We start from the raw sequence: 17,821 nt of genomic DNA, 5'->3' as shown, positions 1-17,821 counted from the left end.
TTTTTTTTTTCTTTTGACCAGTGTCTCTTAAGCTTACTTTTAAAAACATAAATGTGAATTGACGTTGCATAGTGGAATGTACTTGGGGTGGTGGGAGGGGTGTGGGGGGATTGTGTACTAGGGAGGGTTTCTTTTACTTTGAAAGAGAGGAGCGAACTGGGGGGCGGTGCGGGGGGCGGGGGCGCTGGGCGGGGCTGAGCGGGAGAGAAGTGTAGCAATGAATGAATGGAAATCCAAAATCTCTGTAAATGTTCATTACAATTATTAAAAAAAAAAAAAGAATGTGACCAGTACAGGGGAAAGGAAAAAACCTTGACAGAAAAAAAAGATGATTTTAGAAAAGACTTTTTCTGAATAGTCATCCTTACCTATTTACCAGATATCAGTATTTTTTAATATCTTGGTCAGCTCACTGAATTGGTTAGGACTCAAAACTGACTAAACTTCTTTGAAGGCAGCTATGCTCACCACTGTATCACGAGCATTGCTCCTAAAAGAATGTAGAAATTATCCAACATTATCATTAATATTACATACAGGTAAAATATCGCTGAAGATCACCCAAAAACATCTAGGACTATACATTGGCAGGGAACTAGAAGTTCAGATAGGGTTTAGAAGAGTATGTGGTTCCAGGGGTATCATTTCTGATATCAGATGGATCCTGGTTCTGGTTGAAAGCAAGAATACCTGAAAAATGACTGTCTTTTATTGACTATGCAAAGGCATTTGACTGCATGGATCATAACAAACTATGACTATATTGGAGAAAAATGGGAATCCCCGAACAGTTAATTGTGCTCATGGGAAATCTATACGTAGACGAAGAAGTTGCCCATATAGAACTAGGGAATATGCCATGGTTTAAAATTAGAAGAATATGTGACAGGGATGCATCCTTTCTCTATATTTATTTACTCTGTATGTTTAACAAATAATTTGTGAAACTTGGCTTTATGAAGAGGAATGTGGCACCAGGATCAGAGGAAGACATCTTAACAAACTTGTTTTCTGAAACTGAAGAGAACATGAAATGCTTGCTGCAGAATATCAAGGACTGGAGCCCTCCGTTTGGATTATATCTCAATGTCAAGAAAACAAAGATCCTCACTACTGGGCCAGTAGACGTCATGAGAAATGGAGAAAGGATTGAAATTGTCAGTGATTTCACACCCTTGGTTCCTATAGTCAGGAGATCAGGAAAAGTACTGCACTGGGAAAATCTATTCTCAGACCACTCCACAAAACTGAAGAGCAATGATGATCAGTCTGAAAAATAAGATACACCTGGTCAAGCCATGGTTTATGAGAACTAGACAGTAAGTATGACACAAGAAAAATTGATGCCTTTGAGGTGTGTTTTTGGAAAAGAAACTGAATATTCCATGGACTACAAAAAAGAACATAAGGTTATGTCTTGGAAGAAGTGCAACCAGAGTGCTCCTTGGAGTCAAAGATGGTGAAGCTTTGTTTCTTATGGCTTGGTATGTTGCTTGGAGAAGCTTTTCTTAGAAAGGGACATCATGCTTGGAAGCATGGAGACTCAGGGAAAGAGAAGACCTCACAGTGAGATGCACTGACACAGTGACTGTAGAAATGGGGTCAGGTGTGTCAGAGATAATGAGAATGACACAGGATAGGACAGGGTTCAGGTGTTTTATTATAAGGTTACTATGAGTTGTACTCAACAACATCTAACAACCAATATCTTGATAAAAATTCACATATATTAGAAACAAAAGAATTACATGGTTCACTGTTTTACTATAGGATAAAATTAAACTCGTAACTCAGTGTGTTTATTAGCCGAAATTAAAATTACACGTTTAGTTTAGAGAATGATTTGCTGTGACTAAATTGGAAGAGACATGGCCATTTATTTGAAAATGTCTTTGTTTCACTAGAAAACAAGAATATGGTACTGGTGCTAAAATGTAATATTGTTTAAGGAGGTAAATATTTAGATCAATGAGAAAAAGTTCTATGTCCATTCTGACTTTAATTTTTAGACTACAGTTGAAATGTATAGTTTTATCACTTACTGAGTTAACTCTAGAAACCCTTGATAGCTTGCTCCAATTGTTAAGGGCTGTAATATGGAAGGGACAATAGACTTCTTTTGAGCTAATTTAAAGATACAGCTCCCTAATAACCAGATAAGTACAGAAATGAAATTAGTCTGTCTATGGAGTCTTTTGAGCACCTTGCAGTGGTATGTGCACAGAGGCATCTATCTCCATCATGTGTTCTCAGGAACTCTGTAGATTTTTTTTTTTTTTTTGGTGCTGCATCTCATCTTAAAATATATCTGGGCATACTGAAGAAAACTTGAAGTATTTGCTTCAGAAGGTCAAGGACTGTGGCCTTCAATATGGATTGTATCTCAACATCAAGAAAACAGAGATACCACCAGGCTGGCAGGCAGCATCATGATAGGTAGAGAAAAGATTGAGGTTGTTAACAACTTCATCTTGCTTGGAATCACAATTGACACCCTTTTTCACAATTGACACCCTTTTTTTCACACCAGTAGTTAGGAATTTAAAAGACAAGTAGCATTGGGAATATCTGTTGTCAAGGGCTTTTCCAGAGTGCTTAAGAGCAACAATGTCAGTCTAGAAACTGAAGATATGCCTACTCCAAGCCAAGCAAAGTTGTGTTAATTACAATTAGGTTGTTGATGAGTATTCTTCCAATTCGGATGCCACATTTCTCCTCATAAAATCTAGCCCCCTGAATGATCTGTTCCACATACAGAATGAAAAGGTATGAAAAAAAAAAAAAAGGAAAAGGTATGGAGACAGGATGTATCCCTGATACACTTTTCTTGATTTTGAACCATGCAGTGTTTTCTTACTCTGTTCAGAAGACTGCTTTCTAGTCCAAGTATAGGTTCTGCTTCAGCACTGTCAAGTGTTCTGGGATTCCTATTTTTAAGGTTAGCCATAATTTTTTGTGATCCATGTAGTCAAATGCTTTTGCATTGTCAGTGAAACACACATAAACATTTCTCTCATACTCAGTGCTGTCAACCAGGATCCATCTGACATTGACTATGATGTCCCTAGTTCCTCGACCTCTTCTAAAGCCAGCTTGTATTTCTGGTAATTCTCTGTTGATGTATTATTCCAGTTGGTTTTGGATAATCATCAGCAGGATTTTGCTTGAGACTGCTATCAGTGATATTGTTTGGTAATTTCCACACTCTGTTGGATCACTTCTTTTTGGGATGGCAGTAAATATGGATCTCTTCTATTAGCCAGGTAGTTGTCCTCCAGATTTCCTGGCACAACCTCATGAGAATGTCCAAGGCAGGTTCTGTGTGTTGAAATATGACCACTGGTATTCGATCAGTTCCTGGGGACTTGTTTTTTTGCCAGTTCCTTCAGAGCAACAACTTGAACTTCCTCCTTTATCACCATTGCCTCTGTTGTCTCTTGAAATTCTTCTATGTCAGCCAGTTCTTTTTGGTACAGTGACTGTCTGCAGAAGGTCAAGAAGACTGCTTGAAGCTCTACATCAAGTAAACAAAGATTCTTACCACTGGGCCACATAGCAGTATCATGATAATGGAGAAGAGATTGAGATTGTTAACAGCTTCAGCTTGCTTGGTTCCACAATAAATACTATAGGCACCAGCAGTCATGAAATGAAAAGACCAGTTGCTTTAGGGAAGTCTGTCAGGGACCTATCCAGGGTGCTTAAGAGCAGTAATTTCAGTCTAGAGACTAAGGTTTGTTTGATCCAGGCTATCGTGCTCGCAGTTACTTGCTATTCATCAGAGAACTAGACAGTGACTAAGGAGAAGAATTGATGCCTTTGAATTGAGGTGTTGGAGAAGAGTATTAAACATTGCATGGACTGCCAAGAGGGCGGACCGAGCCGTCCTGGAGAGAGTGAAACCACATTGCTCCAGGGAAGCAAGAATGTTGGCTCTGTCTCACATACTTTGGACATGTTGTAAGGAGGGACCAATGCTTGGAGAAGGACAACCTGCTGGAATGGTGGAGGAACAGTGCAAGAGAGGAACAAATTGGATGAAATGGATTAACACAGTGACTGGAGCATTGGGGTCAGGTGTGTTGGAAATGATGAAGTTAGCTTAGCATAGGGCAAGTTTTTGAGCCATTGTTCATTGGGTCACTATGAGTCATAGTCAACTTGACAGTACATAGTAACAACATTCTGTTTACAGATATCATTTAAAAGGTGTTTTCAAGACTAATCAGTCTCAGGTTTTTTCAGACTATTGGTTATTTTAGTTCTTGTCTTTCTAGTCTAGAAGTCATTCCCCCTATTTAAATGGTGTAGTGTTTGTCATTGAATGTTCTGTTTTCTGGCCAGACTGTGTGTTAGCCATGGATACTACTGTCATTTGTATTTAACTTTATAGAGCATACATCTGTAACTTCTAATCTCATTTTCCAAGATTTTAACCAACTATTTTAAAATTGTTTAATACTTACATTCACAAGGTAGAGAGATACCAACAGTTAAACATTGTCTCCACATGGTTGCCATATTTGGATAAATTAATTTCATCCTCTGTTCCATGTTTTCACAAAGGTTACATTGATTCTTTCTATATAGTAATTTGAAACATATGGCATGCTCTGACCAGTCTTTTGTTTCCTTCCACACAGGAATTTCGGCAAAAGGTTATGCTAGGAACTCCTTTCCTAGTTATTTGGCTGGTTGGTTTTATAGCAGACCTAAATATTGATTCTTGGCTCATTAAAGGCCTAATGTATGGTGGCGTTTGGGCTACAGTACAATTTCTTTCAAAGTAAGTGTACTCTTTTTAACTATTCATGTAAGATTATAAGTTATGCCCTGCTAGGATGACAATGAATGTTGATGTGTTTAGAACATTACCGTTAATATATGTAACATGTTTGATCTTAATTTAGCATGTCAAAATTTTTGACACGGATATTGTTATGTTGGTGTTATGTGCCGTCGAGACACCTGTGGCCCTGTGTACAAGAGCTCTAAACCCTGCTCTGTCCTGTGCCAATCGCACTGTCTCCGACACACCTACCCTGATTACCAGAGTCACTGAATCAATATACCTCATAGAGGGTCTTCCTCTCTCGTGCTGTCCCTCCACGCTCCCAAGCATGACGTCCTTCTGCAAGGACTGGTCCCTCCTTGCAGCATGTCCAAAGTATGTCAGACAAAGCTTCAGAATCCTGCCTCAAAGAAGCAGCTGGTTTAACCCTCTCAACATGATTTTTAAATGATTCTAAAGATATATTTCATGACAAAAGTTTAGCATACAATTTTTAAGGCAAAATACGTTTTCAGAACTATTTAGAACATTTTAATAAAAGTAAACCTAAATATGATGAATTCTAAATGTGGCATACATGTTTCTTATTTGTAGATACAATAATTTTAATACTTCAGCTCACCTTTCTACAATTCTATTTTCTCTGATCATAAGCAGTAGTAGACTATGAGGTTTTATTTTAGTAGCAAAATAGTCAAAGCATAGTGAAGAACTATGCTGTTTTTGGTTTGGGGTTTTAATTCTTATTTTTGTTTAAACATTGTGATTGTCTCCTTTTCTCCTGCCCCCACACCCTGTTGCCCTACAGCTGCTTCATTTAGCACATTTATCTCCAAGAACGGAATTTCCACCTAATTTTCATTCCTTTAGCACCTTGTTCTCATTTAAGTTTCAAAAGAACACAGTGTGAAAATAATTCAGAGAGGTGAAAATGACTAGTCAGCCACTAATGAGTTATTTCTTAAGAAGGGCTTTAATTCCAGATTATTACTCTCATTTTTCATGTTTTTACAGCTCAGAAATAGTACAGACATACAGTAATTCATCTACTGTCTATTCTGTGTAGAAGGTTGATCTCGCTTGTCTTATGTCTGAATGGACCTTCAGTTATGCTAAATGACCCAGTTCTATTTGAAAAGATCTGCCCAAGGCTTTACTAGAGTGCATTTATGAGTTATAATGAATACAGAGAAGAACTGATGATTGTTTTGTAATCACTTGTCAAAACTGTAGAACATCTTTGGTGACTGGAAATAGAATTACTTGATATAATATGAATTACAACTTTTCAGAGCAAAGTACACTGAAACCAAGAGCTGAAAAGTAAATGGAATATAATTTTAGTTTTTACTTAATGAAGTTTTCAGAATTTTATTGAGTCATTCTATTGTGAATTCTTGATTACAAGGAGAACAGTGTTGGTTTGTAAACATTCTAAATTCTGGTTAAGTCAGTGTTTATACACACAAAACATGTATCACTTTTGTTTTATTTTCCCCACCCTCCAGTAAGATACTGTATTAAAACTTTATAAAACTTATATTTTACAGATCCTTTTTTGATCATTCAATGCATAGTGCATTGCCTCTTGGAATATATTTGGCAACCAAATTCTGGATGTATGTGACGTGGTTCTTCTGGTTTTGGAATGATATCCTTTGAAAAGTTCAAATCTAGAGCAATTTTAGTTTGTTATTTAACATTAGAATTAAACTGCGCGTGGTTTACTACAGTAAAATGGTATTCCTGAAAGAAAAATGTTAATACTTCTGATTACCAGCTGGTGTTCAGCTATGAGTTGATTCAGTGGCACATAACAATCTAAATACGGCTTTTAAATTTTAATATTCAATGGATTGCCTTTGTAAATTACTTTTAATAACATTTATGAATGCTTAAAGTCCATTAAAAATTTTGTTGTACTTATTTAATATACATTTATCTCCATTTAATAGATAAAGAAAAGTCAAAGTCATGCTTAACGATGTTAAAGACCACACATCTAGTCTTTTGTCAAAACTGAAGTATGAGCCGAACCTGTTAAATTGATTTTTTTAAATTTTAATATTAGACTCTATTCTGTTATTTTCTTACTTTCCTATGATAATTTCTTTTTTATATATGTCCTATCTTTTTTTTCCATCAAAAGAATGTAACATTGTATCTTCAAACATTATTTCAGTGCAGTATACTTCTTTAGTAACAATATAAGTTAAAAAGTTTGTGTGTATGAGTATATGTGAATCAAAGAACTAAGAACAATGTTAGATTGTGTGCTTACATTTTAAAGTTCAGTAAGGAAAGCAGTCTAATTTATTATAATAAAAGCATATATTATAGAAATATCTGTTAATTTATTTTTCAAAGCATTATTATAAAAAAGCATGTAAGATCTTTTATACACTAGGCTGTTTTGGTAACCTGTAACCATTTAAAAAAATTTTTATTAATAACTGGTTTCAGTTACAATCTTTATATATTTTCTTTTTGTTAAATTGCTTTGTCTTTTAAATGAAAAGCCAAAAGTATCTGTTTTATTTTTTGACACATAAAACAAAGAATCAAAATTGGGTACATTTATAATTCTTATGTTTTTACAGCTTTACATGATTATTTTCAGAAAGTATAGTACTTCTTTATACTTCCTCCTAGAAGCACCTGTTAAATTCTTTCATGTGTCTATTTTTACCAGCTCATTTTAGCCTTGTATTATACTTTGACATACAAATTGTTCCTCGAGGATTTATTAAGCATCGTTTTTTTATTGAAACATTCAGTGTAAGACATACCATGTTTTCGTTGCCTCATCTATTTTTAATTTACTGAAAAACTGATCCTTGCTATAACTTTACTGTCTAGACATACCTCCTAACTTTGTTTCCTTAATTGTTAATTAAGTTTTATCTTCAAGAGTAAATGGTCAGATATCTATCTCAAAATAATTTTGGGTTGTTACTGTTCTCATCTGAGTTATACATATATGTGGAGGAAAGAAGGAACATTGTAAATTACTAAATCATGAAAACCTATGTCAGAGATATGAAAGTATAGTATAATTTTCATTTCCCTTTTTCTTTCTTTTCTTGGAAAAGTACAAAATAGCTTTGTAAATATTCATAAATTAAGAAGTTGAGAATAGGAGAGGTAAATTTTGAAGGGAAGAGCCTAAACAATTAAGTTTGTTTTACTTGTCTTACTTGGATAGTTCTGTCTGTAACTATATTTTGGTGTATAAGTAATTGTCTAATGCATTTAGTAAGTTGTATATGTAAAAATTACAATATTAGAATACTAAGTTTTCTGTTTACTTGTATATATATTCAGTGTCTTACTCATTAGACTGCAGACTGAAGTTTGGTGCTTCAAATCCACCAGTCCACAGGAGGAAGATGAGACAGTCAACTGTTAAGATTTAGATCCTTGAAAACCTGATGGAGTGTCACAGTAAATTAGAATAAACTCAGTGGCGATGAGTTTGAGTTTTGATTTGGTCTGTAGATTAGTGACATAATACTACTATGTCATAGTGTTCTTGAGAAGAAGTATATATAGCTTCAGGTATATCTTATATGAAAAAAGTCTTGTTATTTCCATGACTTAATGTACAGGCAAGTGCATTGAGTGTGTATTTGTATTAGAATGCTGTGTATATGATTGTAAAAAGAGCAAGGGCCATGTGGGGGTATATCTGACCATTCCCAGCTTCACAAAGGGGAACTGACCCTGCCTACAGTAACACCAATTACCATGAGGTCAGACATTTCCCCTACGCTCCAGTATCTCTTCTCAACACCAATCTTACTGCTTTGCTGGGTCCAAAATCTGATATAATAGTTTACAGACCACACAGAACCATATTTTGGAAGTCTAAAGATTATAATCTAGATTAATAACACAGTCAGGATAGCTCCTGAAATGTGCACCCAGGCACATCAGCCTTGAGCCTCAGGCCTTCGTAAATAAAATAAACATCCTTCTTGAACTCTGCTTTCAGCCAAGATCTATGTGATACTGACAGTGATAACCCTTGGGCCACAGCTCTTCTGTACCCTGCTAATTTTTCTGTCAGTTCTCTGTCAACATACAGTTTTAGTCATTTTTGAATAATCAGCAGCAGATTTTGCTTGCATGGGTGTTATTAGGGATACTGTTTGATAATTTCCGTACTCTGTTGGATCATCTCTTTTTGGGAATGGAATAAATATGGATCTCTTCCAGTCAATTGGCTAGGTAGCTGTCCTCTAATTTCCTGGAACAACCTTGGATGCATCTATTTGTTGAAATATTTCAGTTGCTATTCCATCAAGTCTTGGGGCCTTAATTTTTGCCAATTCCTTTATCTTGAACTTCTTCCTTTATTATCACTGGCTCTTGACCATATGCTGCTTCTTGAAATGGTTCTCTGTCAGCCAGTAGTAGCCATTAGTAGTCTTTGTAAGACTTAATGTTTTGCACTTATGGTTAGGATAATAAGTTAGAAAGAGAAATATACATATAAATGCTTATTTTTAAATACGTAAAAAGCTGGAAAAGGATACATATAATTTCAGCCAAAATTTATTTCAGTAATGATAAAATGAGTAGCTCTATTATGTTTCTTTTCCTTCTATTTATATTGATGATTTTGTCTATTGGCATTTTTTCTCAATCATCTATTGCTAAAGGGTTTATAAATAGGTTTAGTTTTCTGGAAAATAGTCTGACATTATAAAATCATCTGTCAAAACCTTAAAAGTGCTCTTACCCAAAGATACTGTTCCCATAATATTAAATGGTATAGAGGCTTCATCTGACACATTTTGGTCATATTGCAAGGAGAGACCGGTCCTGGGAGGAGGACATCATGCTTGGAAGGGCAGAGGTATGGGGAAAGAAAGGGAGACCATCGATGAGATGGATTGATACAGTGACTGGGGTAATGAGGGTGGGTGTGTCAGACAGTAAGGTTGGCACAGGATAGAACATGTTTCAGGGCTGTTGTACATAGGGTTTCTATGAGTCGTGACTCAACGACATTTAACAGCCACAATAGAAAATTCTGCTGAACACTTTAAAGAGAAATGCATAGCTTAGATAACAAGAACCTGGCTTTTAATTCTCTTATCTCTAACCCAGTTTGTAATGTTGGCCTACCTAACCTTGGGCTCAGTTTTGTCAGTAGTGAAATGAGAATAGCAGCAGGACTTCATGAGGTCCTCGTGCAATTTAAAAGACACATTCGTAGTCATAGAGTAGAATTGCTAGATTCTGTAGTTTCCTTTTTACCAGTAGTCAGGGGATCAGGAGACATACTGCATTAGGAAAATCTGCTGCCAAGGATCTCTCAAGAATTACTCAGTAGCAGTGGTGCCAGTTTGAGGACTAAGGTGCTCCTATTTCAGGTCATATTCTTTTCATTCATTTGCTATGCTTCTCAGAGCTGGACAGTGAATATGGGTGACAGAAGAATTATTAATGCCTTTGAACTCTGGTATTGGAGAAGATTACTGACTATATATATTATGGACTTCCAGAAGAACAAAAGGATATGTCTTGGAGAAGAAGCATCCAGAAGTCTCCTGGGAGACAAGGGTGACAAAGCTTCCTTTCACCTATTTTGAGCATCTTGTTAGGAGAAAGTATTTGTTGGAGAGGGATATCATGCTTGGAAAAATGAAGGGTGGTTGAAAGAGAGGAAGACCCCCCAGGAAAATAGATTGACAGTTACTGCTACAGAAATGAGTATGGCACAGGATAGCATAGGATTCACTTCTGTTGTTCATAGAGTCAATGTGAGTTGTACTCAACTTGACAGCACCTATCAACAACAACAACAACAACAACAAGTTTCCAGGGTTAAAAATCTTCATATGAGTGGATGTCTGCATCTTTTTCTCACAGAGCAGCTAGTATGTTCATACTGCTAACTCTGCACCGATTACTGATGATTTATTTATAGTTGTCATTCATTTTCTTAATGATGAAATGCAGTTATGGTTAAAAACGTTCAATACTAAAATAAGAGATGTTATTTCTAGGTTATGAAATTGTTTTTGTCTTTATACTCTTTCAGTGTTTTATGAAATTCTCTAATAACAATATTTTAATTGAGAAAATATTAATGTTTAATGGTTTAAAGTTTTAGAAACAGTTAAGTGATTTATACAGAATTCATCTCAGTTAGCTGGTCTGACTTATAAGTGCTCAAAACCTATGATTTCTTCATGCTTGAATAACAAACAAAATTATTTATATTAATCAGATTTAGTTAATGTATTTTTTCAATCAGTAGTCATTTATTGAGCTAAGTGGACTCCTATGTATAAAGTTCATTCAAGCTATAAAATCATGACATTTATCTATATATTGGCAAATTTTAAAACTGCCACAATAAGTAAAAATACTGCCTCTGAATAATGCCAGAGTTAGCATTCTTTGCTCATTTACCCAGCCTTATCCTTAAAGAGTTTTTTAGCTGTTGGAACAACTGCAAGGTTTTTTTTCTTTCTTTTTTACTCACTGCTGACTATACTAGTGTATTTGTGGAATAATGATAGTGAAAGTTGCAAAGAAATTGACTAGAGCAAAAAAAGGGAAAGAAAAGTCATTTTTCCCTATTTTGTCCCCAAAAGTACTTTAGAAATTATGTATGATACTCACCAATACCTTAACTTGCCCCTTCCCCCTTCTTTCATATTTTAAATGGGTGTTTGTTTGTTTTAGGGATTTTTTTTTTTCTTTAGTATTTGCCAAACAAATGTTGAGTCATTTTATTCAGGAAGCTATTCTTTGTCTCTGTGCTTCTTAAAAAATGTAGAGTGTGTGTGTGTGTGTCTGTGTGTGTGTGTGTGTGTGTGTGTGTGTGTGTGTGTGTACACGTGTACACGTGTACACGAATGATAATTGGCAAGAAGCTGTGCTGCAATCCTGAAGGCACACAGTTTGAGACCACCAGATGCTCTATGGGAGAAGAATGGGCCGTCTTCACCCATGAGGTACTAAAATCCACCTCTGAAAACCCACCAGAGGGTCTGCTATGAGTCACTTCCAACTCTATGGTACTCAACAAAAACATCCTTAAATCTTAGGAAATTCTTGTGTCTTTGTCTTCATATAAAATCTTGAAAATGGCATCTGAGTGTGTTTTTAAACACCTCAATGATACATGATTCCAACAATATTACTTTGTTTTCTGGATTCTTTAAAGAGAAGCCCTGTTAATAAGTGATTAAGTGATGCTTAATCAGAAGATTGGTGGTTCAAACTCACCAACTGCTTATCAGAGAAAAGATTTGATAATCTCTTTGGGTAAAAAAAAATCACAGTGTAGAAATGTGTATGAGGCAGTTCTACTCTTCCATCTATGGCTGCTGTAGGAATTGAATGTATAATTGTTTTCATGAAATAGAAAGGTATGAGCAATCCACCAGATGCTCTGCTGGAGAAGGAGGGGCTATCTCCTCCTGTATCAGTCAGATCCCACCGGAATAATATTAATAGATACTATTGTTTTGAACAAGTTTATAATATTTTCTACATTTAAGATTACATGGTATATATTCAGAGAAAAAATACTATGTATTCATTAAATTATCATCTACTTTATCCCAATGGGGAAATAACAAGTTACTAATAACTTTTGGTAACCATTCTTTTGACTAGTCATCTGCATGCTTAGAATAAATTATAAATTAAAATCAGGTAGAGGAGTTAAATATTTTTTTTCTTCTGGAATTAAGAGTTATCTTTTAAATATATGGATGTGACATCTGACAATATATATATGTTGTTGTTGTTGTTATGTGCCGTCGAGTTGCTTTCAACTCATAGGGACCCTATGTACAACAGCGCTAGTTAATACATACAAAAATCCTTAGAGGCAAGGATTTTGAAGCTCTGCAACACATACTTTGGGTGTGTTGCCAGGAGAGACTGGTCCTTGGAGAAGGACGTCATGGTTGGAAGGGTGGAGGGACAACACAGGAGAGGAAGACCCCGGATGAGGTGAATTGATACAGTAGTAACTGGGGTAATGGGCAGAGGTGCATCAGAGACAGTGAGACTGTCTTAGAATAGCACAGGCTTCATAGCTATTGTACATCACGTCAGTATGAGTCGCAGACAACTCCATGGCACATAACAGCAACAAGAACAGTCTGTAACATCTGATATTACATATATTAAATACATATAAAGTATGTGCCTGACTTCTTAACTTGAAAATAATTTCTTTGCCAAAATGGTAGTGATTAATTAAAAATAATAGGTTTGCTGAATTATGGTTATTAACTTAAATTATAAATAAGTATACATGATTTTGGAATTTAAGGAAAAGTCATATGACCATAATAGAAAATACATTATTTTTGTTGAAAAATCAGCTTGAAGATTTTTGAGTGGTCGGTGCAATATACAGCCTTAAAAACCTGCTGGAGTGTCAGGTGTGAATCAGTTGTAGCTCAGTGGCAGTGTTTTGAAGTGTTAGTTTTTGTGATACGATTTTATGTAGTCTAAATTTATATAAACTAGAAACTCATTTATCATTGCTGCTTTAGATTCCTTAACTCTAGGTACATCTCAACTTTTTATTTATCCATCTTCCATTTCTTGCAAATAGTGTTGCACTTTTCTACAATTTTGGAAAGTCTTGGAAATCAGATCCAGGAATTATTAAAGCTACAGAAGAACAAAAGAAAAAGGTAGGAACATAGAATCTGTACTTACCTATCCCATTACTACTGTTTATAGCGGGTATTAGAATACAAAGGAAGTAACTCTCTTTTGGATTATTATAAATTTCAAACTAAACTGTGATTATGTCTATCTTCATATGGTGCTTACCCTTATTGTTCTTTTGCTGCGTGCCCTTTCACTTCTATACTGTTTTGAAATCTCATACTTCTGTCCCATATGAAGATACTGTAATTACTTTGAGGATCAAATACAGTATCTTAAGCATCTTCATAATACTTAAACAAATAATGTATATTCAGTGAATATACATGAATGAAAGTATAAACCTGAATCTAATAGATTGGTTTGGTGTAGATGCATGATTCCAGTCACTAAAATATATGTATAGATCATTCAGAGCATCCCATTTCTATGTAGCCAGGATACTTGAGAAGTCACATTCATAATCTAAAGATATCCTGTAAGTAAAGAATTGAACGGGGGCTAATTAAATTATCTTGAGAGCTGTTGTATCTAGGCTTAGGAAACATTAAATCTGAATGTGCTAGTCCTGGGTATTGGCACATTCTTTTAGTCCAGTGCCCCCCTTTTTCTGTGCTGTATGAAGATTGTTATTCTTCAGTAACACTGTCCTTTCTGGCTAATTGGTTTGCCAGGTTTTCTTTATCGTAATCTAGTCTGACACTTCCTTCTTTATTAAGCATAGGCTTGTTTACATGATCAATATGTATAAAGACCATTTTTTAAAATGAGTAATGTTATTCTCAATACAGTGTCCCTGGAATTAAGTTTAGAGTTGTTTTTTCATATATCCAAGAAATACTATTTTTGTATTCTAATGAAACAGCACAAGTAAGTGAACAAAGGACTTTCTTTTTTAACTTTCACTGAAAACATTGGCAAATTAAAGATGAGCATCATGCATACTGATTCACATTGATGGCACAGTAGTTGGTGAGCATTGTTAGGTAAAAAAGTTCTGTTTTGAATAACATATTGGGTTTTTTTTTTCTCCCCCCAATTCACAGACAATAGTTGAACTTGCAGAGACAGGAAGTCTGGACCTCAGTATATTCTGCAGTACCTGCTTGGTAGTATTTTCTTTATTCTCCCTCCCTTACTCTTTCCCCCAGCGTGATTTAGTATAGAAGGTGTTGGGTGTGGGGAACAAAGTAATCAATTTGGTCAGGGAAACCAGTCATTGTCATATTCTTTTTCTCTCTTAAAATATAACTTAGCAAATTAAATGCTAAGTGATAAAGTATTTAAAACTGAAGTTTTACTGTTATTTCCTATATTTTGTTTCTAACTCCCATTGTTTTTTTAAAAAAAATTCTTATATACAAGAAGTCACAGTTGGAAAATCTATTTGATAACTTAGGACATTAACCATATCAAGAAGAAAGATAAAAATGCAGCTAAATAAATATATGGAATTAAGTGTAGAAATTTTATTTATTACTAAACACATTACTTTATTAAAGAATAGTAAATATTTTATATTTTCCTTACTTTCTTTGTTTCTATAGTTAATATTTTTAAATAAATATTGAATGTCACATGGTAATTGAAATCTCACCACATTATAGCTGAAACTCAATGTTTGTTTATACCTCTTAATTATACAGTTCCGTCATTAATGTTAACATTTGAATAAAAAAATAGTTTATTTAATTTAGGATTATAGAATGAGTTTGAAAATACAGGACTCGTTTTATAAATCCTATAAGTTTTACTTCAGTTTCTGTGATTAAACAGTTATGATTTTAAATATTCAAAACACATACTTCATTACTTAAGCTGATAGTTTTAGGGTACTTACTAGATCCTTTTTATTTTCAGACCTCTGTATTTTACAAAGGGTAGTTCACACAATTGGCATTCATTTCTTAAGGCTTTATAGTGTTTTTATGAACTACTATTTCTGTGGAGATACTCTGTTCCACATAATCAAATATTCAGTGCTGAAGTACTTGTTATGTGGTAAATAAATTCTTTATATTGTTGCTTAATACAGATAGTAGTTTCATTGTTAAGTGAGTATCTAGTGGCAAGATATTTTTGTCATTAATGACATAAAGCATTTTTATTAGTGTTAGTCATCCACATCTAAATAGATAATCCCATGCTGTAAAGATCATATACCCTATTACAAAATTACTCAAATTTATTGAGATCTTTTTCATTATATGAGAGTGCATTATACCTTGTGCTCCGAACACAAGTGCATTAGAAAGTCTTAAAAATGTATAATTCTATGAGCGAACCAAGAAGGCTGTTTAGTTCAGGAACCCTGTGTCTATTTCAGTGCAGCAGAAGAGGTTAGAAGGATGTATGTGTAGGGTCTCACTGTTTCTTTTTACTAACTAGATTTAGTCTCATATCTTTGGCTAAGAATAAATACTCTTATATTTAGTGCACAGATCATTTTAGTGGATAGAAGGACTGTTCTGTCCTCTGATGCCTTTTCTTTGGTACCTCAAAATAGTATCTAATTTTTTGGGAACCAATGTAGAAGTGGCACTGCTTTTGCTTAAATACCAATGAAGGATATTAAAAAAAATTGTTTATCTTAAGTTAATAATTTACTATATATCCATCATTGAGCTGCCAGACTGTGAAGATCACTAATGAATTTTTATATTCACTTGACTGATTTAGTGTAGCGTCCAGGAAAAAAGTATCTCAAAAGACTTAGTGAAACATTTTAAACATGAATTGTTCTTGCCTGTCAAGAACTATGGATTCTATTATCTGCAAGAAATAACTGCTAAGCATTTTTTTCCTCTTCATTAGCTATGGTCATGCATTTCAGTAAGGGGAATTCTGTACCTTAATCTGAGTTCTCAGAAAGCTCTTACAACATCTAGATGTGATCATTTATGTTGTGGTTTTGTTTTTCCACTGTTTGTGGATTTGGAAAGCATTTATACTTTAGCAATTTTGATTCTTAAATTTTAATTTTATTCACTTTGAATGACCTTTCACTGAGGAACAAATTTATCTTACTAAGAATAACCGATATCACAACCATTAATCATACTTGATCTTCATTTAGAAGTCCAAATGGTGGTGTGCTTTATTTTTTCAGAATCTTGAAAATGTAAATGAAATAAAAGTACCATTAATAGCAGTAATAACTTGATCTTTATTTTTTGTTTTTGTAAATTAATAGTTCTGTTTCCGTCTTTAAAAATATATGTACTGTAGTAGCCTTTTTAGTCTTTGTAGTTGCCAGATTTCATTAAACAAAGCAGCGGTGATAATCATTTGATTTTTAAAAACATCTTTGTATAATCCTATTCAGAGAAACAGTTTTATTTTTTCATAATTGTACTTTGTAAAGCATTAAGCTTTTCTCTCTCAGTCATGCCTTTTATAGTCCTTTTGCATGCCTTTTAACAGATACGGAAACCAGTGCGGTCCAAGCATTGTGGTGTGTGCAACCGCTGCATAGCCAAATTCGATCATCATTGCCCGTGGGTGGGTAATTGTGTAGGTAAGTTAAGCTAGTCTTTTAAGTATATTGTTTATTTGAGGTACTTACAAAGTGCAATATGAGTAGAAAATTCGTTCTAGTATTTTATTGCACGTTCATTCCTCTGAACCTCATTTAATTTCTGGTTAACTAGTTGACACTTTAGTTGGTAGACAGAGGAAAAAATAGTTCTAAAATTAGGGTAGAAAAGATTATTTAGCTATCCATTATCCAGTTCCTGGTTTTTCTCGTTTAGGTTTAAAATTATTAATAAGGCAATAAAAATATACTGTGCTGAGGCCAAGAATAATGAAAGCTAATTCGACATATTGCATTGTTTAAAGGAAAGGGGAAAGGTTTGGTGTGAAAAACAATGTGTATGAACTTTATGAACTTTGTATGTAAACCAGTATAAAATAAAATTTAAAAAAATAGAGAATGGCAGGTGGACTCAAAAGGCTGAGAGATGACCCTGGAAATTTTAGGAGGTGATGGGACAAACATTATAGTGATTGTAACAGGGATTGAGACATTTCATTAGAAAACCTATAAAAGTGAAGATAAACTACTGAAAGGAATGTATGATTAGACACTATGTATGACAGTTAACAGTCTGGAAAAGGGTAAGCCTTACAAAGTGAAATGGGGGCAGAGGAGGGAGGAACATGTATATGAATGTGAATGAGTGAAAATCAGTTTCTTTGTAAACCTCATTGAAATTCCAGTTTAAAAAGCAAAGATAACACCACAGCAAGATAAAGGTAAATATTCCAATTGAAAAATGGACAGAGGATATGAACAGACACTTCACCGAAGAAGACATTTGGATGGCTAACACACACATGAAGAAATGTTCAAAATCCCTAGCTCTAAGAGAG

At 34.5% G+C, this 17,821-nt stretch overlaps 1 protein-coding gene across 1 annotated transcript in view; it reads left to right on the top strand.

Annotated features, from left to right (window-relative positions):
* ZDHHC17 (zinc finger, DHHC-type containing 17) overlaps positions 1-17,821 on the top strand; it is a 102,288-nt gene that overhangs the window by 79,569 nt on the left and 4,898 nt on the right. Inside the window, exons 10-14 of the mRNA XM_006882587.1 lie at positions 4,644-4,786; positions 6,343-6,443; positions 13,346-13,470; positions 14,494-14,556; positions 16,871-16,964. Of these exons, the coding sequence (XP_006882649.1) occupies positions 4,644-4,786; positions 6,343-6,443; positions 13,346-13,470; positions 14,494-14,556; positions 16,871-16,964 (526 nt within the window). The remainder of the gene's footprint in view (positions 1-4,643; positions 4,787-6,342; positions 6,444-13,345; positions 13,471-14,493; positions 14,557-16,870; positions 16,965-17,821) is intronic.

Source organism: Elephantulus edwardii, unplaced genomic scaffold (assembly GCF_000299155.1).
Source record: "Elephantulus edwardii isolate Elephantulus edwardi_28Jun2011 unplaced genomic scaffold, EleEdw1.0 scaffold00021, whole genome shotgun sequence".
Classification (NCBI taxonomy): Eukaryota; Metazoa; Chordata; class Mammalia; order Macroscelidea; family Macroscelididae; genus Elephantulus; species Elephantulus edwardii.
The sequence above is the reverse complement of the archived record's forward strand: the minus strand, read 5'-3'. Positions and strand labels throughout refer to the sequence as shown.